Here is a 26005-nt window from a genome sequence, read left to right as displayed (position 1 = left end):
CATAATTAAAGAGATTAATTGTTAAACTAAGAATTGGTTGACTTTAATAAAAGACACTGCAGCTTTTGATTTTATCATAAACGTCACTTAAATTTTGGTGATTACAGACAAACTTTTCTAGTAGCAGGAAATCGAAGACTGTGAAAAATAAAAGCACATATGCAATAAGTTGTATTTTAATTATAAGGATAACTGCGCTGAAGATGCTTTGCAAGAGCTTAAGAGGTGAATTATTTATATGCATGAGGTGCTAACAGGCTCTCAAAGGTAATGGGAGCTGTGGCGGTGGAAGAGAGAGAAGAATTTCTTGAAGATATTGTGAAACGAAATCCAATTAATCCTCCCAAAATTATTCCGTTAAGCTTGTAAGCTACAGGAGGTTTGTTTGTACTCGTGTATGTATGTATGTGTGTGTGTCTGTACCACAGGGAAAAGGAAACGTTGGGTTTAAATACTGGCAGGTTTTCATCTTTACATCTAAGATATTTTCAGAGGACTGATGCATTGTAGTAGAAATTTATAACATATATATGCTCGAGCAAAATCCTTTACACTATGTATTAAGACTGCCATTAACGCTCAGTTATACCTGCGCAGTTATGCCTGCACAGTCGGCCTGTGCAGGCAAGACTGAACCCACTAACATTCAGTTTTTCCTGCACAGGCATATCTGCGCAGGCCTTTAGTCCTCTAAATATGTCTGAGATATGCAGACGAAACTGCTCAGGATTTAAAACCAGCGTTTATTATAAATATATATATATATATATATATATATATATATATATATATATATATATATATATATATATATATATATATATATATACATATATATATATACATATATATTATACAGAAGCAATCAACACACAATCACGTGTGGGACAGAAATAAATTTCTGACTCACATCGAGATCGAGCTGTGTGGTTCATTTGACAGTAACCTTGCCTGTCGACTGAAAGATCTGGGTTCGATCCCGATGAGAGTAAGAAATGTATTGATATATATACATTCGTGAGTGTGTGTGCGTGTGTGTGTGTGTGTGTGTGTGTGTGTGTGTGTGTGTATGTGTTTATGTGGGTAAGTGTGTGTGTGTATGTGTGTGTATATATCACTTAATTAGATACACTACTACGGTCTGCGACCGAATCAAATTTTGTAGTGTATGCTAAGTGTTTCAACCCTAATTACATTATGTTCTCGGCCTCTCAAGATTTATTACAAATTTCTGGAGAAATTTTCACCGCGTACAAATAAACACCGTACTTCGCAATTGAAGGAGACACTAATTGGAATTTAATGACAATTAACTGTTACTCTAAAAGACACTGACACTCTTCCCCAGGAGTAAATAAATCACCACAAATCTGTTCTTCCAGATATAAGTTTGTTTCGATTGTTATTTAAATAACTCTGTTACAGTGATTTGATAAACCATTGTTTAACTATACTTCTATTACGTGTGGGTACTGAAACCTTTCCACATTATACGTCAATTGCAATGACAATTTTAACACACAAACATTGGTACTTCTCGACCTCTCATATCCATTTGAAGTTGAAACATTTGAAAATTCAAGTGGTGCCATTATTCTAAGTCAAGGACAACTTGTCTTTTTTTATTTGTGGAAGACCTAATGTAATTATATTTCTATTGGGGTGTGGGCATGTAAACCTTTCCACATTACGGGTCAATTTCAATAACACTTTTAACAGATAAACATTGGTACTTCTCGACCTCTCATATCCCTTTGAAGTTGGAGCACTTGAAAATTCAAGTGGTATCATTATTCTAAGTCAAGGGCAACTCGTCTTTCTCATTTGTGAAAGACCTACTATACAGAAAATAAAAGAAAGGAATTATTTACACTCGAACGAAATTATTTCTCATATTTTTTTTTAATAAAGGTAAGACTGACTCTATGTATTCTCCTGAGGGAAGAAGAAACATCATCCTCGTTACTTTAAGCCTAAAGACTTTTTGCTCGATATCCTTGACTTATTTTCCTTTCAGTTGACTCGGCTTTGTTTAGTCCTGGACGCAGAGAAGGTTGGTTGTTTGATGTTCATGTTTTTCATCCTTACGTATTGGGGGATTGTTGGAAAATATATTCTCGTAGACATGACATGTCAGTCTGTAGCAGATTGTTAAGCTGCGTTGTCTGTTACATTTATGACTTTACTTAACTATATATATATATATATATATATATATATATATATATATATATATATATATATATATATATATATATATATATGTATGTATATACATATATATATATATATATTATATTACATATATACTGTATATACACACACATATATATATCATATATATACATACATGTATACTATATATATATACATATATATATATATATATATGTATATATATATATATATATATATATATCTTGAATCGATATTACTTTACATATTGTTAACATTACTTTTAAATGTGCATGCGACGTAGTTTTAATTTTCAGGACTGACTCTAACCTGTTCCTCTTTTTATTTACTGAAATTTTTCTTTTTTTTTTTAAAAGATATAACGTCATTGTCGTGAATTAAAATTGCCGAAGAAATGAAGGTCATCTGGATTTGCAGAAGGACATCGTGATTTAAAATTTAACAGAATGTCTATAAATATCAGAACAAAGTTCGGACTTTTCAAAGGACCGTTCGAAAGAGCTGACAATGTTACCGTGGTTATTTGGAGCGTTCTGTGGAAACCAAGACCGGATTCTTGCCTCAGTCCCGAATTTCCTGTTAATACAATTATCAACAAAGAATTTTATTGACCGACATACACGACATAACTGTCATTCTTTACATCTGTTAATTACTTTGAGGAATAAGAAAAAATAAGAACCGATTATGGTGTTCAATCTGGAAAGTGATTCAGAGAAAAAAAAATTGCTTATACAAGGTTCTGTTTGTTGAAAACATTCAACTCTACATTAATATCGAAAAGTAAGCGCTGTAATTAATAATACGGAACAGGTGTTTTCCGTTCCAAATTTATTCTAAAATATAAAAGTTTGAACAACGAGTTAAAAATAAATAGGTGATTTCCAAGGAAGTTTTAAAACATTTGAAAACAAAAATTTCCAGAAAGAGTTGCTGTTATTATCCTAGCGTTCACCTGCACGCTTAATGACAGCTTAAAGACAACAATATCTATAAATGGGGCGGAATAATAAAAAAAAATTAAGTAAGAAAAATCCCTAAATAATTTAAGGGAGACCTTTGGGAAGTATCCGACTGATGCATGTGAGGAAAAACTATTTTGTACGGAAGGCTGGTCCGTAATCCCCATAGGAAAAGATAATTTCCTCAAGTCATGTACTTTCTCCATGAATTTCTTCTTTGAAGTCTGTGGCGGGGTTTTCATGAATTTGTGTTATACTTACCCTAGAGGAAAGTTACATCATCTGGTTAATAAAAATAACATTGGGGGTCTTGTGAGGTTTTGTCGAGTTTTTGAGGTAAGGGTTGGATTAAATGTCAGATCAATCATTTGCGAAGTGGAATGTCTAGGAGACATTGGATTAACGTTTACAGCTTTGAATACCGAAGTCTGACGTTTGTATGGCCTAAGAAAATTTTTCTGGCGGAATTTTCCAAAGTCCAAACAAATATATATTTGTTAAAAGTACGATCTGCCTTAGATTCTCTACTTTTATTCTCATTAACCTCAGCAAACTATTGCTCTTCTGGAGGTGCAAATAAATACCTACAACGTTTCTAAAACATATAATTAACACCGACATTGACTTTCTTAAGTCTTGTATATTAACGTTTACATATTTATGAAACCTTTAGGCTGGATTGTCATTTATTCGCAAGTGATAAAATAAAAAATTTTTTTAAAAATTTAAACATGATTTTATTAAAATGTATTAAAAAGTAAAAAATAATTTTTCGAGACACACCAGGATTTTCTTACAATTAATCATGTCTGCAAAAATAAAAGCGTGTGCGCCAAATATGGAAGGAAATGCTACAAGAAAAGAAATAATTTTTTTTTTATTTCTTGCAGCATTTCCTTCCATGTTCGGCGCCGACGCTTTTATTTTTGTAGACATGATTAATTGTAAGAAAATCCTGGTGTGTGTCAAAAGATTGTTCTTGACTTTTTAGTACATTTTAATAAAAGTGTTTTTTAAAAAAATTCATAATTTTTTTTTTTATTTTAAACTTTTTAGTTTTGACAGAAATTGTAGCCGATTTATGATTGTTGTTAACAAAATTGAACGTGATATCCTGTCTAGCCAAAGAAGGTTTGAAAATTCCGTAGAGTTAACAACTTATTCTACCGAGTCAAAGAAGATATGAAAAATCCGAAGATTTTCACACAATTCCTGAGATACAAGGAGGGTCACGGTAGGGTCACTAGAAGTCACTGCTGACCTACTGATCATGTAAGGTTGCATTATCAACAAGGATTGCGTAACCATGCGAAATTTCTAGTCCATCAGACGAAAGGAACAGGTCGAAAACTGAGTTTTAAACAAACAGACGCAGAAGTTAAATAAAAGCATGTCACAAAATCGACAAATACGAAACACTGTGTAGAAATTCGTCATTTTACCAGAATATGGGTGCACTTTTTTTAAATAATTCAATATAACTTTTCAATTAATGTATTTATTTATTTTCTTTTATTTGTTTCTCTGAGGAGCATTAATTTCAGAAAATGTTCCTACCTTGTTTACAAACACAAGATTGAATAGAACATGCAACTGATTCCTAAAAGGACTGGCACACTGGCTTATTTTTCATTAATCTTTAGGAATTCCATAATACAAAACAGTGACTTAATAAGCAAAAAGAAGGATTCACTTTTTAACCCTCCTTGTGAAAAAGTGCTGCTACAATAACATACATCATTCATGTAGAATTTTTTAAAGCGTCAACAGTGATATACTTTTAAAAAGACTGCAATAAACTCTCTCTCATGCCTTTTCCTATCTCCATGCACAATTATACCCGTATTAACAGAGATGGATTTTTATTCAAAAGATTAAAATCTAGGCTTAAACTGACGCACATAACATTTAATTGGCAATTAACTAACCGGACTGACAACGTTAAAATGAAAAACTTTCCCCCTGCATAAACAACAGTCGTAAACCGAGCAATGGAATCGTGCTCTGTGAAGCCGACTGCCTAGGATACATGGGCAGAAACCTATACGGAGTCATTTAGGCTATTCGGGTTATTTTCCCGACGGCGTGATGGGGAATGTTGTTTTCCCGACGACGTGATGGGAATGTTGTTTTCCCGACGACGTGATGGGGAATGTTGTTTTCCCGACGGCGTGATGGGGAATGTTGTTTTTCCCGACGACGTGATGGGGAATGTTGTTTTCCGGACGGCGTGATGGGGAATGTTGTTTTCCCGACGGCGTTGATGGGGCGTGATTTGTTTTCCCGACGGCGTGATGGGGAATGTTGCGACGACGTGATGGGAATATTGTTTTCCCGACGACGTGATGGCGAATGTTGTTTTCCCGACGACGTGATGGCGAATGTTGTTTTCCCGACGGCGTGATGGGGAATGTTGTTTTCCCGACGGCGTGATGGGGAATGTTGTTTTCCCGACGGCGTGATGGAGAATGTTGTTTTCCCGACGGCGTGATGGGGAATGTTGTTTTCCCAACGGCGTGACAGGGAATGTTGAAATGTGGGCCAAAATTACGTTAATCTAACTCAGCCAAACTCATGATTAAGCTATGAGGCTTTTTTAACCACATAAACTGGGATAATTGTGATGTCATATCGTTTGTACGAGGCAAAATACGTCACGTGAATTTTTACGAGACAAAATACGTCACAAGAATTTTTACAAGACAAAGAACGTCATTTACAAGACAAACGACGTCACGGGAATTCGTACAGGACAAAATACGTCACCGGAATTTTACGAGACAAAATACATCCCATGAATTTGTACAAGACAAAGCACGTCACTGGAATTTTTACGAGACAAACTACGTCACAGGAATTTTTACGTGACAAAGTACGTCACAGAAATTCTTACGAGACAAAATACATCCCATGAATTTGTACAAGACAATGTACGTCACTGGAGCTTTTCCGAAACAAAATACGTCACAGAAATTTTTGCATGACAAAGTGCGTCACAAGAATTCATACGAGACAAAATACGTCACTGGAATTTTTACGAGACAAAATGCGTTACAGGAATTTTTAGAGACAAAATACGTTATAGGATTTGTACGAGAAAAAATACGTTACACGAATTTTTAGAGACAAAATACGTTATAGGATTTGTACGGGAAAAAATACGTTACATGAATTTTAAGAGACAAAATACGTCACAAGAATTTTTAAGAGACAAAGTACGCCATAGACATTTTTACAAGACTAAATTCTATCCTGCGGTTCCAAATCTCGGATTTGACATTCAGGCAAACAATCACAACCAGATCAACCTTTTAAATTAACAAAAGGTATTCGAATAAGATCAGTCTGACTGACTGATATATGAAATCTAGGCTGTCAAGCCATTCAACGCTTAAGACAGAGAAAAAGGAATTGAAGTGGTTGGACAGCATAACAAAGAGATGAAACACAAGGACCTAAAGGTGGAACTGAGAGAAAACCCTACATTTGCACTAAAAAAAATAACAGCTAGAGGTGTTGGACAGCAAACCTGAAGAAAAGAAGTTGGAATGGAATTAAAGTAAAGGGGCAAAAAGTGGATACAGCAAGGGACGGCCGCAGGAATGCTGAAAACACTCTATTAGTAACACCAGGTGTTACTAATAAATTAGTTCCTCATTGGATGGGTCGATATCGTACTCGGCTAGCACTCTCCTAGGCCAGCGTTCGATCCTCCGACCGGCCAATGAAGAATTAGAGGAATTTATTTCTGGTGATAGAAATTCATTTCTCGCTATAATGTGGTTCGGATTCCACAACAAGCTGCAGGTCCCGTTGCTAGGTATCCAATTGGTTCTTAGCCACGTAAAATAAATTCTAATCCTTCGGGCCAGCCCTAGGAGAGCTGTTAATCAGCTCAGTGGTCTGGTTAAACTACGGTATACTTAACTAATAGATTATTGGGTAATAAGGAGACAAGTTACATTACGCAACTAAAAGAAAGAAGTGCATATTGCCCAGGTGATCTTTTACACAGGTACAAAGATCACAAAGTTGGATCAAGTTACAAAAACCATTCGAGTTTCTATGACAACTCTGCAACGTCAGACGCAAGGCTCATCAAGGCTACCCTTATCAAAACAGAAAGAAATGGCCCTGAGATAGAGAGAGGAAAAAGCCGTAGTATCTTTCATTTACTAATCACTTTGGAAAACCGCATAAAGATTCTGCTAAGACAAGAACTAATTCACTGATTTTATTTTGCTAGACTTTGAGGTAAGGATTTCATTTGCATGGAAGAGAAGTGTTAACTATCATTCATCTAGAATCTTCTATTTCAGAGAACTAGAAACGTTTGTGTTCCATTATTTAGTCTTGAGAATCCTCCAAACTGACTACTTGGAAAGAAGGTTTCGGAAGTTAGAATTAATTAAGAAACTCCTGAATGAGGAAATGCGACAGAGTTGCAGGGCCTAATCATCACAGATGGATGAGAGTGCCATCCAGTTCGCCTTCCTTCTCGAAAAAGAGGGAGGTATTTTTATCTCAAAGGTTATGTTATTCAGGATCTCACCAAAATACAATGAATAAACAACATAAAAGACAATGGAAAAAAAAAATAAAATAAAAAAAAATGCAAATTACTTGTTGCTAAGGTGTATGAGAAAAATTTCAAGATTATTTTCGGTTTTAGAAGGATGCGACCTAATAAACAATGATGAATATAAAAGAAAAGAGAATTTTTCAGTGTTACGGGTAAGCGTTGACGTTAGCAGTAACCCATCGAGACCCAAATAACTCACAAACCCGAGTAAAGACTGTACTTTTAACAGACACTTGGAAAACAAGATCGAAGATGATCTACGATCCTTTTTCCGTAAATTTAAAATCGGTGCATTTACTTCTCAATAATAGCTTGAACATCAATGCAGATGTGTGTGGACCCATTAAAATCAGACATAAGACTAGCTGAGCTAAAAGGAAAGCGCCCTGTACAAGATGGATCCGATTATATTAACGATACATGAGACTGTTCATAAACATTTACGACGCTGGCAAAACTAGAAGGATTCTGATTTATTAAATGATGGAAGAAGCCCTTCAAACGCATCGCCATTACCATGACAAGAGATTTACATGAACTCGTAAACCACATTTAGTGGCTTAAAGCTTGCTGGTCGGTTTTAAAATAAGCTGCACCGAGAACGCTGCATTGTTACCAATGTACCTGACTGAAAATTGTTATCAATGTACCGGATTAAATAGAGGACACTGGAATAATCTGAAACTTAATTTTATTTTATTTCATTTACTCAGTAATGATTGCCATCAGGACATTTTTTTTAAAAACGTCTTTCGAGACGTTCTGTCATAAGCAAAAGGATACAAAAGGAATTTGGGCCTCGTTCGTGTAACAGTATAACATGAAGGTGAATTTACTGTATCCAAAAGTGAATGCCTAATTGTTAATCTCTACTGTTCCTCAGTTCACATACACATTCCTACAACGTAGTAAGCCATTTATAGAGAAATTATATTTACGGGCAGATGAATTACAAGTTTGTACATTAAGATTACCTCTAGCTACCTTTCGACTTTTTGTTATTTTTATTGATTTATTGCTAGCGAAATCAGTTCCATCATATCTGTACCTTTATACATTTATATTGTTATGAGATCACTCGTCCTATGGAATGCATCGTGCCATCTTTTCATTTAGGGTTTCCGATTTCCTTATTCTTCTTCTCATGTCTGAGCAGTAACAGGGACCTTAAATCTATAAATAATTCTTCTGAATAACAGTAGAATTAACTATGAACTCGGTAAATTCACGCTTAATTGCACTTTTGTTCTAAAGCATTATTCGCAAACGCGAAACTGACACGAGCAGGATGCCACTGTGCAATTTACTTCAATGGCGCCTTTCTAGATGCACAGATTCTGCCCTAAACAGTCATGAAAAACAGCACTACAAAAGTCATCTATAAACAGTAATACAGTACAATGCCCTTTCAGTCTGTTTCCTAACTTTTCTAAGCGTTAGCAACGCGTGGAGCGCCATTTACTCCGTTTTCTTTCTCTATTGATAAGATGTAATTTTCCCAGAGACTGTAGAATTCAGTCACAAACCTGCCACAATTTTTGAAAATTCCATCACAAAACAGTCATTAGACAAAATGCGCTAGCATCTGGAGAGCCATAGTCTCTGGACACATTCCATGTACTTAAAAACTCAGTCTTAGAAGCTGGAATATGTGGTATATATTAGGAAATAAAATGCCAGAATGACCGCAAGCTAAAGCTTCATTGTCAGAGACCCAGTAAACCTATATATGATACGCGAAGATGCTTCTGCAAGCTCTTTTTCATTTTTAAGGAAATCAGTCATGAGTTCGGTGTCTCAAAATCTCTGCATAAAGTGTCTACTGAAGAGGACCGTTGTGCAAACGGTCGAAAGCTCCCCTTGTTTTTAGTCCTTTTTTGTATTTAGAAAAAATAGTCTCTCATTTACATTAGTGTGGCTTTTTACTCAAAAAATTTAATTCACACCATCACTTTATGACTCTTCTTCCGGAAAAGCTGCAAGATTTGTGCCTACTTCTCCTCACAATCGGACTAAAAAAAAAAAACTTAACAGACATGAAAGCAAAAGTGTTGCCCAATTGGGGTTTATGTTAAAAACAGGAAAAACTTCAAATAACCTAAAGGCACTTCATCAGTCTCACTATCTTTATTTCTACTAATTCCATTTCCTTCCTTGCTTGCTATATCAGCTCTGATTTCTATTCGTTTACAATACGACACACAGCAAATTAGCTTGCCTCACCGCGCTAATCATGAACGTCAGAGAGTTAATAACCAAATTGATGCCACGGAGTAATAACGAAACTAATAAACGGATATGAAATCAGATTAATCCCTTCCGGGGGATTAAGAACGTATTTGAAATATCACGGGAACATAACGCTCCACTTCGTACAATGGCTAAAGGTAAAGGCTCCTTTGTAATTACACCGGATCTATCCTAATTGACTGATTAATTTGACGGGGACTCTTCCGATCAGTCCCTTTCGAAGGTAGATCCGGAGAATCAATATCGTTTTCAGCCAATTATCTCTGAACAAAATGAACGAAATTGACTGAAATGGATAAAGACAGGTTCTGTGTTTGCATTTCATTAATGACTCCTACTAAATCTATCATTTTAGACCATTTAAATTGCTTGAATATTCTTAGGGATTTTACTTGCTCGCGGAGTATTCTTAAAGTAAGCAGACTTCCGTAATAAGAAGAGTTTGACAAAATGCCAAGGGTCTGTGAAGGCTCAGTCATGCGTTTATTTATACTGTCATACGTCAGTAACATCATCCCGGGATTAACATGACCCCATCGTTTGCCTATGGTAATTAACTGAAAAAAGATTACCTTTACAACTTGAAGATTAAGGAGTTAGTGGCTTTCACATAGGCCGTGGTGTCAATAATCCCATCGAGGATAATAGGCCAACGTCTAAATAACAAAAACATCGTCGGGAGAGTCACTACGAAGGTCATCAGTCATTTGCAAAACCAGTGAACTGATGATAACAATAACAAAAATAAAAATGAAATTACGCCGTAATAATGCAACCAGATGACTATGGCCTACAGAGATGATGGGAAAGAATCTAAAGATACTAAAGAGATAAAATATATTGCAGCTACCAATATCCTTCCAGCAAGTAGCGTGGTGGAAATAAGAACAGGAATTCATCACAGACCCAAGAACGCGTCTCAAGAACAATGTTGGCCCTGTCCAGCCGAGTTCCAGAGAACCAACCTGATGCCTAAGCAGACCTGTCCAGGGAGAGGAGCGAGGACCTCGCCGCGCAACGTTCATCGGCATGACAGGACCCACCTGTTGAGGAGGTTAACCTGTCACCTCAACCATGTTCCAATTATAAGGTACTGTCTCGACATGCACCGCCTACGTCTGTCCAAGGAGTTTCTACAAGGTGACACAGAGATATTAGGCTACTCAGGGATGCCCTTTACCTCAAAGAGGAATGACTCTCATTCACAATATGATGAGTTATATACAATATATTGCTAGCTTTAAAATACTGTACCTTACCAGCTGTCAGACCTACACTAAGAATCACCCAGCTGGTCAGTCTAGGCCTTACCTAATGCTTTATCTTCCCAGCATAACCACAGTGCCTACGTGAAGTTTATCATTTAAGCTAAACCTTATTACTACCTGTTGATTGGCTAACTTATGCGTATATTTTGACTTCTTCAAACTTGCTACAAATGCATACAGACAGACGGACAGAGAGAGAGAGAGAGAGAGAGAGAGAGAGAGAGAGAGAGAGAGAGAGAGAGAGAGCGTTTAGTTTCTCTAGACAATTGTAGCATGTGGTTTCAGAAACGTCTAGATGTATAAATCAAACTGGAACTTCAAAATATTGGGTGCGTGCATGTATATATGTATGTATATATATATATATATATGTATATATATATATATATATATATATATATATATATATATATATATATAAATATATATATAATATATTATAAACATGTATATATATATGTAAATATATATATTTATTCACACACACACACACATATATATACAGTGTGTGTATTAATATACTGTATATATATATATATATATATATATATATATATATATATATATATATATATATATACAGGTGAAAAATATATATATACATACATTGAGAATGTGTGTATTAATGATAAATGAATCATACAAAAGTGATAATAATATATATATATATATATATATATATATATATATATATATATATATGTATATATGTATATACACACACGTGTGTGTGTGTGTGTGTGTGCAGGTATGCCTCTACTGCTTGTTTTGATACCCTCGCACACGCTTTAGTTCTTGTTGGTATTCGCATCCAAAAACATTCCCACAAGAAATATTATCTAAAAACTCAACATTTCATTAATAAAATATATGAATATGGAAGGAAACAGCAGAGGACTCCAGCCCAAATTCCCTGTTAAGTAGTGCCTAATTGGGTTGTAAATTCTGCAATCGTCGGAAGAATCCAAAATCACAATATTAAATGTCCATGGGTTCTAGTTTTTCCGGCAAGAAAAACATTGCGGATATTATCATGTTTTTCTGTTGCATTCCACATGCTTAAGTTTTTTTTTTTTTTTTGGCGTAAAAGGTAAAAATGTTGCTTAATAAGATGGAATGAAATATGGTGAGACATAAAGATGATCTGCTTAAGACACTCCAATCTGAACCAATAATTTGTTGTTTGTGACCTTGTGGCAATTATTTTTATAAGGACGGCACCGAAGAAGATTCACTCCATAGCAAAGATTCGTTCACTTTACATCTGGGTGATTTTGCCTGGTACATTTTCTGTGGTAACAATGACGTCTCCTCCGTTTTCTATATGCTCCTTATAAATCTCGAGCTTTTTCGAGTAATCTTATCGGCACTTATTCCTTAGCATTTAGCCTTCACTTTAGTGCCAATAGCGATAATGTACAGCCGAGTCAATTGGTGGCAAACTTTGTGCATTGGTGTTTACAAAATAATGAAAAACTTGATTAACAAACACTAATTTAAAAAAAAAGGGGGGGGGGGCGGCTACAAGTCATTCCTTCACACTTCATGATAAGCCTTTTCACAAAAATGGAAACGCTGAAATCTGTTAAGCTTTAGTAAGTCTCACAACTAGACATAATATTCCGTCATTAGGAAACTTCATTGAACCCTGATTGAACAAATGTTTTAATGACAGGAGAATCATATTTATCGTATGATTTCCATTTAGTAAATTGCCTCACTACTCTTCAGGAACGAAGTAGCTTTTCCTGTTCCAAAATTCAGCCCCCTCTTCCATTTCAACTCATATCAAATACTTCATAGGTTTTAGGCTATTTCAATTAATTACAGCTTTGCAATTACGCAGGGGATGCATGCCAGAATTTTTGTTTACGATTGATGTTCTTAAATTGCTCTAAATGCGTTGAAGATTAGGAATCTGATTTGGAAATAACACAACGAATAAATACATACGTCATTTCATATGCAGCATACTTGTAATAGATTAAGGTAGGGACGGTAATTATTATTTCAGTCTCTCTCTCTTGCAACATATCAGTGATATAGCAAATCCTTATCAGATATATGACTGAATGCGAGGGTAGGAAACAGGGAAAGCGAGACTGTAATATGCATGTTGGAGTGCCTGGGGTGAACGCGTGCATTACGGGTTGTCAGAAATGGATATGTTTCCAAAATAAGCATGTTCATGGGAATGCTTTAATTTTTTTTCAATATAATGAGCTTAAGAGCATGTTAGATTATGCGCAAGTTTATACAAATGGTAATCTACGTTAAGAGGAAGCATCTGGATGAGTGTGGTGACAAATGTAATTTCAGTTACAGACGTCGATGAAATACTAAGAGGAGACTGCTTGCTCAGCAAAGCTAGAGTAAAGAGATTAAAAGTCGAAGTGCGAAGATGAGATAGAAATGTGATAAAAATAAGAACAGGTAAAAATATAGATCAGGGTAATGGAGATGGAATGGAAAAACACATGATAATGGAGAGGATGTTTGATTTCAAATTCTAAGAAATAAAATAGAGAGGGAGGCCTGGAAAGTACAGAAATGATGGAGTATGTATGCCATGTATACACACACATATATATATATAGTTATATGATTTATACACATGCAGACATGTATTTATGTATATATATGTACACACACACACACACACACACACATACATATATATATATATATATATATATATATATATATATATATATATATATATATATATATATATATATATATATATATATATATATATATAGTATACATATATATATATATATATATATATATATATATATATATATATATATATATATATATATATATATATATATATATATATATATATATATATATATATATATATATATATATATATATATATAATATATATATATATATATATATATATATATATATATATATATATATATATATATATATATATATATATATATACATCTTATAATCCCGCAACGCAAAACATACATATTCACAACAGCTCGTCTGAAATGTGCAAACACAATCTCATCTCTCTTTCATCCGCTTTGCCCAACCAAAGATTTGTCCTCATTAAGGATTGAGCTGAATCAACTTTGACGATAATCCCCACTAATTTATTCAAATGCTAACAACGTCTCCGCCAATTAATGCAATGGCGGCCCTTCATTAAGCTCCATGTCGACTCTAATCACGCTGTGTTTTCATTGTGGACATATATATATATATATATATATATATATATATATATATATATATATATATATATATATATATATATATATATATATATATATATATATATTATATATATTATATATATATATATATATATATATATATATATATTATATATATATATATATAAATATATATATATATATATATATATATAAATATATATATATATATATATATAATATATAATATATATAAATATATATATATATATATATGTATGTATATATATTTATATATATGTGTGTGTGCGTGTGTATGTATGTATGTATGTATTAAACTTGATCGCTTGCACAACTGTTCTGTGCATTAACATAATTAATATATGGACCTCAATTAAACAGGATGGTGTCTAACGGAGATGTTTATTTAAAAAAATAAGTTACAAGCTTTCAAGGAGCTTAAGTTCTCATCGTCTGGTAGCCGTAAAAAACCTGTTTAAATGAGGTCATGTTGTTCTATACATACATACATACATATATATATATTTATATATATATATATATATATATATATATATATATATATATATATATATATATATATATATATATATATATATATATATAATGTGTGTGTATGTATATGTTTCTTCAGTCTGCTGAGTGAAGGACAAGAAGTCGAAAGGCCTTACAGTACTCCATTGTTTCTCTTTCATTCGTGGATTTTGGCTTTATATACATAATCATCACGTTCCATATTTTCGTGATTCAGTTATACATATGCACACTCACGTAAGCATTTCATATACGCATACTTACTACAGCTGAAACCTAAGGAAATATTTAAGTTTAAAAAACAGAGTACCAAGTACTTTCGTATATTTTACACTTCAAAGAATGTCAAATACACAAACGTATGTTAGCTTCAGTTAATCAAAGCATATACATGTTAATTAATTTCACGAATATACATATATATATATATATATATATATATATATATATATATATATATATATATATATATATATATATATATATATATATATATATATACATATATATATATAAAATATAAGAGCCCATAAAAACGTAAAAATGTAGAAAGTAAATGTTATATTTCAGAGACCAACTGTCTCTCTCATCAGGCAGGTAATGATGGCAGAGACAGTTGGTCTCTGAAATATAGCATTTACTTTCTACATTTTGGCATTTTTATGGGCTCCTTATATTTGTTGAAATTCTCTTTTAACAGAAATTATTTCACAGTCATATGTATGAGCCTCAATGGCCAAGTCGGTTAGAGCGGCAGCTTCATACTTCATACAGGGTTCAAATCCGCAGCCGACCGGTCAGAGAGGCGGACACTTTGCTATCTGTGTAGACACCCCAGGATTATGTATGTAATCAATGGATAGGTTTGCTTAAAAGCAAATGGGTGTTACAGACTAATACACTCACACTCCAACATCTCCTAAAAACATAACAGACACCTCACATGTCTCGACTGTTGACCTAACCGCGCAACAACTTCTCGCTGCTGGGAGAAAGGGCGCTGGTGACAGGTACAATACATGTACGTACACTACCGGGGTCTAAGTGATGACAGGCAGGGCAGCCGATCGAGACTACGGTCTACCCCAAAGCCAAATCAAAGTCCATCAAAAGAAGGCATCGTGCTTGCCCCATACAAATGGGAAAAAACACGTTAAAAGAAGAAGAATGTCAGTCATATATATATATATATATATATATATATATATATATATATATATATATGCATGTGTGTGTGTCCATGTGTGCGTGAGTGTTTAAGTCTGTGCACCGTTAGTTATGCGATTAAATCTTGAACTGATATCAAACTTCTCTCGCAAAACTATATCGCTTTATGGCAGAATAAACCCAATGAAATTCTTCGCAGAATGAACTCGATTAAATTCCTAACGTTCGTATCCCATGTGGCGTTGAAATCTGAAGGAAGAAGAGTTACAAGATAAAGGCCATTATTATGCATAGTGAAGTGATTAGTTTTCGGTGGGTAAATAGAGAAGGGATATTGTTCATGTACACTCGGCAAGAAAAGTGAAGATACAGTTTTCTTTAGATTTCGTTCATCGAATTTTAATTTTTTTCTTACAGAAAACACACAATCTCGGTAAATTTACTCTAGAATATGAAAATACAATGCAAATTATATCATATATGTTAAATCTGCAAAACAAAAACGTTCAGATACTTAAAAACACCATGCATGTCCGAAGTAATCAGAATTTCTCAGATGACTTCGTTCATAGAGATCTAAAAGATAGTGTGTGGATATCTCGGTGTAGTACTGTTTATCAGAACGGCAATATTTACTCGTTTTCCGTTATGAACAGGCTTATTATTGCATCATCATACGATGTAATGATAATTTCTTTACTTTTTACAGATTCATATTTGTATTTCACGGTGTTAAAGGTCAGCTGGAATTAATGGCAGTAAATGTTGTGACAGCTAGGGCAGGTTGACCCAATCTATTTAAATCCGCAAGAGCGTTGTCTATGATGTGCGGAGTGCCGCGATAACTTCGGCGGGAAACACAAGTAACTGGATGTTTCTTAACGTTGCCATAGTCTCTCTCTCTCTCTCTCTCTCTCTCTCTCTCTCTCTCTCTCTCTCTCTCCATTGCTAAAAAAACATACAAATATAGTATCGCTCAATCTCTAAAAAAAAAAATAATGAAATGAGTAGCTCTACATGTAGGCCTAGGTTTACACAACAGCAACTCTCTCTCTCTCTCTCTCTCTCTCTCTCTCTCTCTCTCTCTCTCTCTCTCTCTCTCTATTGCTAAAACATACTATACAAATATAGTATCGCTCAATCTCTAAAAGAAAAAAATAATGAAATGAGTAGCTCTACATATAGGCCTAGGCTTACACAACAGCAACTCTCTCTCTCTCTCTCTCTCTCTCTCTCTCTCTCTCTCTCACCATAACATTGCATTCGTTCCTTTATTGTTCCCCAAGTTTTTCGTTGGACATTGCCCAAATTGAGCTCTTGATTTCATTATGGAAGATCCCGTTTCCGATTATGCAAGCATTCCTTTCATTGTGGTGTCATAAATTCATATGTGCAAGGTTACTTCGTAGGTTATGTGGAAAAATGTTTATTTTGCTCAGAACTGTCGCTGCAAACTACAACTTGAACGAATACTGTAAAGCTTACTACTACTGCATTTAAGTATCAATGATTTCAGAACCGTAGAATATGATTGAAAGTTATAGGACGTCAAGCAAAAAACACACACAATGAGACTGAAGCTCCTCCCCTTTCTAAAGTTGCTAGATGTCTCATTATTTAGCAATATATGTCCGAAGATTTAAAAAAACTGTATCCTCACTTTTCTTGCCGAGTGTACATGAAAACCGAATAAAAACAAGTAAAAAAAAAAATGTGCCGAAGATTCTTTGGCGCAATCGAGTTTTCTGTACAGCCGCCTACAGCTTAAAATGAAGACCACCGAAACTTTAACCACGGGCCGGTGGTGGCCTATCCTATATCGCTGCCAGAAGCACGATTACGGCTAACTTTAACCTTAAATAAAATAAAAGCTACTGAGGCTAGAGGGCTGCAATTTGGCATGTTTGATGATTGGAGGGTGGATGATCAACATACCAATTTGCAGCCCTCTAGCCTCGGTGGTTTTTAAGATCTGAAGGCGGACAGATAATGTGCGGACGGACAGACAAATAGCCATCTCAATAGTTTTCATTTACAGAAAACTAACTAGGTTGTTTACTGTACAGGTACAATGGTAAATCATCATGATGTTCATACTTATTCATACTGTACTTGATAAGTGAATCACATACTGTTTTTATTATTCAATATAACACCCCAGACTATTTGTAGTCCTAGATTTATCTTTCCCTCTCTCCTCTCTCTCTCTCTCTCTCTCTCTCTCTCTCTCTCTCTCTCTCTCTCTCTCTCTCTCTCTCTCGTTCAATGCACGAATGCTATTTAATATTATAGTAAATAGTTACAGATTGATTTGATTATGTAATTTAATATCTCAGATTAGTTTACAGTATTACATATTTAATTCTCTATCAGTAAATTTATTCCTATCTAAATACTGGTCTATGTTCGCAGTGGAATACAAGTGCAAGTGTTAGGTCAATACTTATAAAGGAGATATATGTTAGTATACTAAAATATTTAGCTCACATATATTTCCAGTATAATAATTATTTAAATTCGAAACCTAAAAAGAACGTGTCATGAGTAAATTACCATATAAATAGAGAACATATTACAATACAAGTGGAACTAAGAATGAACCTTCGAATCCAAATACAATAAAAAATAAATTATAAAGTGTTGAAATAAACAGACCATTCACAACAGGCGAAAAGTCAGACTGAACTGGAAGGTGTACGAATATATTTCAGATAATCATCATAAATCCTATTTACCTCAATCCTGCCCCTGCAGGAAAACTGACCTATTTGAATACAGCTCTTTTTCCAGTGTTCTCGAGAATATTTAGATAAAAAAATGAGTACAAATGTGTAATAAAAATCCACAATTATATGCTAAACTGTATTACTTTATACAAGACAGAAGCAAAGACTTTCGAACACCTGAACGGAGTTCCTCATTAGTATTTTAAAACGTAAACACTGATGAGGAAAACGTTCAGGTGTTCGAAAGTTTGCTTTTGTCTTTTGCATAGAAATACAATTTACTACGTAACTGTGGATTTTTATTACACTAACTTTTTTCACGAGACTGTAAATTTCTTAGCAAGAGTAAAAATGTCACAATACCTTATCTATTCTCGTTGGTGAGTGTAACCTTTACATTAGTTTTCAGTGTTAAGTAAGGAATGGGGTGGTGCTGTGTCACTTAGCTTCGCCGTGGGCACAGATATGTTGACCTTTGACCTGACTCCGAAAATTCTTGCCTCCTCAACGTTTGATTGTTGTTAATGTCTTATAACGAAATCGGTGGAAGGTTTATTTTTGTCATATGGAAATTTTCCAATATATAAAATATTTATTGGTTCTGATTCGTAATTTTTTTTTTTTAGATTCTTTATTGTAAATACTTAATTAACTTGTCTGGGTCTTTTGGTATTCTTTAATAATTCTTTGTAAATTGAGAAGATTATTTGAATGTTTTCTTAGAAGTATCTCTCTCTCTCTCTCTCTCTCTCTCTCTCTCTCTCTCTCTCTCTCTCTCTCTCTCTCTCTCTTAGTCTCGCCCAAGAGTTAGTTGTAGTTTGGACTAAGTCAGAGCTGCCTGGATTTGTCCACCAGTGACCTTGCCAGAGAGAGAGAGAGAGAGAGAGAGAGAGAGAGAGAGAGAGAGAGAGAGAGAGAGAGAGAGAGGGGGGGGAGGTGAGTCAGTGAGTCATGAAACAAAATTAAAAGATAGCTATTAATCTTCATTTAGCAGAGCAACGTAAGAAAATGCTTTTAGGAAGCACGAAATCCTTATTAACTGTTTATGTGGAATCCGAAAAAGAGAAAGAACTGATATTTTATTCCTGAAACTGAACTAATTCAATAAATCGAGTTGCGTTGTATTCCGGCAAAATGCCTTTCCTATTCATAAAACAAAGGTTATATGTCTCAGAGAATAAAATACAAATATGAAAATTTTTGTGAAAGTTTCTTAATTAGCACTTTCTGGTAAAGTTTGCTTTTGGGCATAAATAGCCTTTATGGATTTTTCTAAAAAGCTAAGATAAATTTTAAACTTTCAATTACAAGGGTAAGAGTAAACAATGTGAGACTTCAAGCTTTACTTCGTTTTAAATCATTAACTAATCCAGTTTTTTCCTATAGATGGAAAATCTATTTACGTAAATTAAACCTATAATGTGTTACCTTCCTAAATATATATATATATATATATATATATATATATATATATATATATATATATATATATATATATATATATATATATATATATATATTATATATACATATATATAATTATATATATATGTGTGTGTATGTGTGTTTGTTTGTATGAATGTACGTATGCATGTAAGTAAGTATGTATGCATGTATTTTTATTAATAACAAGGGTTTATGTGAACTTCATGGTTGGATTATGAAGGGTGTTTTTCATCAATTCAAAATCAAGTAATCACCTTTTTACCTGTTTCGTTTTTAAGACCACTTTTTATGTAGGTGTACTTTCTTAGGTTGTGGACTGGTTTGCTCGGTTACGATATTTTTAGCAGTTGTTTATTCTTTTCTTTATTCTGTTCAAATGCTCACTTTTACCTTCTGACACCCCCAGCGGTCTTTCACTTTGTACAGCACCCTGAAAAAGCTCATGTTAACTATGCGAAAGCGCTATGTACTAATACTTTTAAAATTAACTTCTGGCTCCTGCAGTGCATTTAGTCAAGTGATCCTTGTAACGGCATTGCATATATATATATATATATATATATATATATATATATATATATATATATATATATATATATATATATATATATATATATATATATATATATATATATATATATATATATATATATATATATATGTATATATATATATATATATATATATATATATATATATATATATATACAGCTGACCAACCTGGCACTGCCCTGGAAAACTCTGAATGACAACCGATAAACTCTCTCTCTCTCTCTCTCTCTCTCTCTCTCTCTCTCTCTCTCTCTCTCTCTCTCTCTCTCTGTTTTCCTGTTAAGATATTGCCAATTACATTTTTGACATACATATTTCACCCCCTCTCACCCCCAATTCCTATCGGGAGTGTCACTATTCATCTCAGTGACCTCGAAAACTGTGGATTAGACACTAATATCTGTCGTTTTTTAAATTTTATTTTTCACCTCTTCTCACCCGGTCCTTTCCTATTGGAGCTGAACTTGGACTTAAAGGGCATCGGGAGTGTCACTATTGGTCTCAGCGCCCTCGAAAACTATGGATTAGACACTAACATCTGTCGTTTTCGGTTATTTTTATATGTCACCCCCTCCCACCCCCAAACCCCCTTTGGTGCTAATGATGTGATACCCCCACAGTATTCTTTTCCAGATAGTAAGTTATATGTATACTGAAATGAGGTATGATAAACCCATAGAGTTTATTTAGTTACTAAGTCTATGTGCAGAACCAGCCCGTTTCAGGGAATCCCTTCCCACCCCAACCCCCTTTGGTGTCCTTTGGTGTTAGTGATGTCTCACCCCCACAGTATTATTTTCTAGATAGTAAATCTTATGTATACCAAGTTTGGTTGAAACTGCTCAATGTGTTTCAGAGTTATGCTGGAACATACGCACATGCATACACTTATTTTTATACATATATATTATATATATATATATATATATATATATATATATATATATATATATATATATATATATATATATATATATTTTAAGTACACACATATATATGCCTGTGTGTGTGTGCATATACAAATCAAATAAAAATACTCCCAAACAAACTTGTAAACAAAAGTGCACACACACACACACATACATACAAGCATTTTTCCATTTTAAGGAATGACATCTCGGCCAAAACCGATTTCAACTTGAACCGTGCTCCTCGTGTTTGTTATCCTGGGAAAAGGATTTCGCCTCTAATACCATTCCGAGTCATTACCCAAAACCGCTTTCGAGTCTTCCCGCATCCTTAGGCCATTCTTCGGAAAAGAAGAAATACAAGTGGGGAAAGCCGTTTCATTTGTATTCACTAGATGGCGCCTATCACTGCGCCTTGAACGAATTAGGAGTGGGACTTAAATATACATACGCACACCCGTTCATGCATACAAACTGGGCATAAGTTCCCTTATTTTGCCATATTTTTTTATTTTTATTTCATTTCTATTTGTGTTTTTTTTTTTACTACAGTTGCGATATTTTCATTCGTACTGGATACAAATTTGTAAATTTGTATTCACTACATGGCGCCTATCACCGCGTGTTGAAGGAATTAGGAGTGGGACTTGAATATACATAAATACATACATACATACATTCATACATACAAACTAGACGTAACCTCCATTATTTTACCATAATTTTTATTCTCATTTCATTTCTATCTTACCAAATTTTTAAAGTACATTTGCGATACTTTATTCGTATTATATTAAATAAGTTATAAATACATACTCACAGAAACATACATACATACACACATAAATGTCGTTTTATTTACAACAGACTAGCAATGAAGTAGGCAGGAAAGAAATGACGAAATGAATTCACTGCATTGAGGTCTCATAAAAGTAATCGTATTGAAATCTGCGCAATCTCAAAGACCTGTGATGCTAATGATGTGTAAACAGTTCTATTAACCATACACAGCACGGGAGTGCATCACGGTCATACACAAACATGTTTGGGAACACCACCAACTTTGTTTATCCTCAGGGGGGGGGGTGTAGCTACCTTGAAGGCTGAGATCACTCGAAGTTCGTTCATTTCTTCACTTCATATTGCCCTAGACCAGTGATTCTTAAACTGGGGGCGCCCGCCAGAAGCTTCCAAGGGGGCCGCAAGCAGGGTTGCCAGATGGTGCCTATTATTGTTTTAATTTGCGATGTTAATTGCAAAATTGCCAAAACGTTATCACTGATTTCATATGTTTTCTAATTATTATCTCAAAACATGCCAAAAATTTAAAATACAAGTCAATATTCATTCCAAATCTTGTTTATGAATTGTCTTTTATTGTTATGATAAGAATTTCCCGCGCTCTCTGCTCGGCTTGCGTTAGTTGGAATCAGAACAAAGAAAAAAACAAGTTTAATGTAGCAAGTGATCTCCGATGTGCACTGAGCCAAGCACCCACAAATATTCCCCGAGTAGTTGGCCAAAAGATCCAGTATCACCCATCCCACTGATGGGTACTACCAAGTCAAACAGGCTACTGGCTATAATCTACCGTTTCCTGGAAAACAGTTAAGTATATCTTAGTTTAACCAGACCACTGAGCTGATTAACAGCTCTCCTAGGGCTGCCCGAAGGATTAGATTTATTTTACGTGGCTAAGAACCAACTGGTTACCTAGCACGGGACCTACAGCTTATTGTGGAATCCGAACCATATTATGACGAGAAATGAATTTGTCACCAGAAATAAATTCCTCTAATTCTTCATTGGCCGGTCGGAGAGTCGAACGCTGGGCCTGTTTCGTGGATATTATTACATACAGTTAAACTAGTAACGATGACATAAAATTTGTAATAAATAGGGTTTTATTGTCATCAGTGTCTTTTGTTTTCCAACACTACATAAATATGGGTAAATAAATCACTAAGAAGGATGTGTAATAATTTTTGATGTGGCCATGATCCATGAACAATTTTTGTAGTAACGGGTATTTTTTTCTAATAATTTCTATCAGTGTAATCTGTATAATGCTGAAACTGTTTGAATAAGGAATAAGATAAAATTTTGTTTCATCATATGTTTGTTTTACCCGTTTTCTATGATCACTGTTTATTCCATTGAAATATAGTACAGTGCATACTGTACTTATAAAAATTTTAACAGCAATAAAACAAGAATCCATCGTTCATCCATATACTCATATAAGCAATGGAGTATAATAGTATACAAACAGACAACATATTGTTTATAGTTTATAGTTGGCAAAAATTTCAGAGGTAGGGGTGTGAGTTCTATACATAATGCAGAGGGGGGGCAAGGCAAAAAAGTTTAAGAACCACTGGTCTGAATTGTCCTGGCATTTCAAAGAAAAAGAAGATGAGGAACAAGAACAACAACAGAACATGAAGAAGAACAACAACGACAACAACAACAGAACAACGACAACAGCAACAAAAACAACAACAGAACAAGAAGGAGAGCAACGACAACAATAGCAACAGAACAAGAAGGAGAACAACAACGACAGCGGCAACAACAACAGAACAGAGAGAACAAAAACGACAACAACAACAGAACAAGAAGGAGAACAATGACGACAACGGCAACAACAACAGAATAAGAAGGGGAACATCAACAACAACAACAACACAACAGGAAGGAGAACAGCAACGGAAACACAACAGAACAAGAAGGGGAACAACAACGACAAAAGCAACAGCAACAGAATACGAAGGAAAACAACAACAACGACAACAACAACAACAACACAACAAGGGGGAACAACAACGACAACAGCAAGTTAGTCTGGGCTAGATAAAGGCATTTAGTAGGCCTCGGCATCACCAAGAAGAGGAAAATAAAAAAAAATTAAGTGAGAATGACGCACATACCCTTTATACAATATTCATTCCTGTTTTCAATTATGCAGCTCTTCTTCATGCATCCTGCTGAATTTAATTTAGAAAAACCCCACTAGTTAACACGTTCCTCGTTGCATTTTTTACTTGCAGCTGCATGAATAATATGTAACATATTTATGAACGTCTTTCATATCATACAGCCATTAATGTCTTCTATGTAATATAGCAATTATTGTCTTCCATGAAATATGCTCATTAATGTCTTCCTACCTCCCCTTTTTCCACTCACGTAGTGAACTATTAGTTCTCTCCTAATCATACAACAAATTATATAAACTGCCTTTTTTTTCAGCCAGCAATAATTGTCTGTCTAATGCGTCCTGCGTGGCACCCTCATCACATTTCATCCAAAACAATTAAAACATTGCTCGTATTTCAAAAACCATAATATGAACCACCACCATCACCGAAGAATTTCATTTTATTTTCGGTGTGATGAAAAAATTTTCCTAAACACTGCATTCAAACTGAGATAATTGTTCTGTTGTATTTTTCAGCTATTGCATTGCAACTTATACACAAATACGGATTACATTTGCTTTATCATAAAAAGACTCATTAATCAGCCGACCTCGTTGTACAACTCATTGTCGCTGGATTTTTGTAAAGTTTAGCAAAGAAAATGATTCTCTAATGTACTGAAATCCTTAAATATTCAGCCTATGGAATTCAGCAGACAAAAAGAATGCAGGTTTTCATAACACTTATTTATCAGCTTACTTCGTTGTACTGCTCATTGTCGTTAGACTTTTTAGAGTTCAGCAGAGACAGTTAACCCCTGATGTTAATAAAAACATTAAACATTCAGCTTTGAAATTCCGTTGACAGAAAGACTGCCAATTTTCATAAGACTTCCCATAATGTTATAAAAAAAATATTCCTCTAAAAGCAGGAATTGTTAGACAAAAGTTGCTGTCAAAATGAAAACACCACAGAGTTATAAAATATGTAGCACGTGGCGTAAGACCTTAATACACTGTAACTATTCATGTTTATGGAAAAGGTGACCTCAGTATATCCATGAAAAGCGTAGCCATGCATTAAAACGTAAACAAGATTTCAATCTACGAAAGCCATTTTATATAAGTCTCTACGGGAAGACGTACTTTCCGAGAAATAAGAAAAATCTCTTGTGTGCATTTTAACATTTCCTAAGAAAAATATTATGTGTTCAAATATGTTTAGCTCTGAATGCTTCTTTTTAACACACTTTTTTTTTCTTTATTGGTTGTGCTTGCGTTCGAATGTACA

The 26005-nt window shown here is 34.3% G+C and overlaps 2 protein-coding genes across 3 annotated transcripts in view; one reads left to right on the top strand and one right to left on the bottom strand.

Moving 5' to 3' along the window:
* LOC136829387 (endothelin-converting enzyme homolog) overlaps positions 1–26005 on the bottom strand; it is a 620087-nt gene that overhangs the window by 464344 nt on the left and 129738 nt on the right. The window lies entirely within an intron of this gene.
* Positions 10776–24647, top strand: LOC136829231 (nuclear transcription factor Y subunit beta-like). Its single transcript, XM_067087531.1, has 3 exons — positions 10776–11080; positions 11253–11284; positions 24268–24647. Exons 1-3 carry the CDS (start codon positions 10776–10778, stop codon positions 24645–24647), a joined length of 717 nt encoding a protein of 238 aa, XP_066943632.1.

Source organism: Macrobrachium rosenbergii, chromosome 44, assembly GCF_040412425.1.
Source record: "Macrobrachium rosenbergii isolate ZJJX-2024 chromosome 44, ASM4041242v1, whole genome shotgun sequence".
NCBI lineage: Eukaryota > Metazoa > Arthropoda > Malacostraca > Decapoda > Palaemonidae > Macrobrachium > Macrobrachium rosenbergii.
Note: the sequence above shows the minus strand (reverse complement) of the source record. Positions and strands in the feature narration are given on the sequence as shown.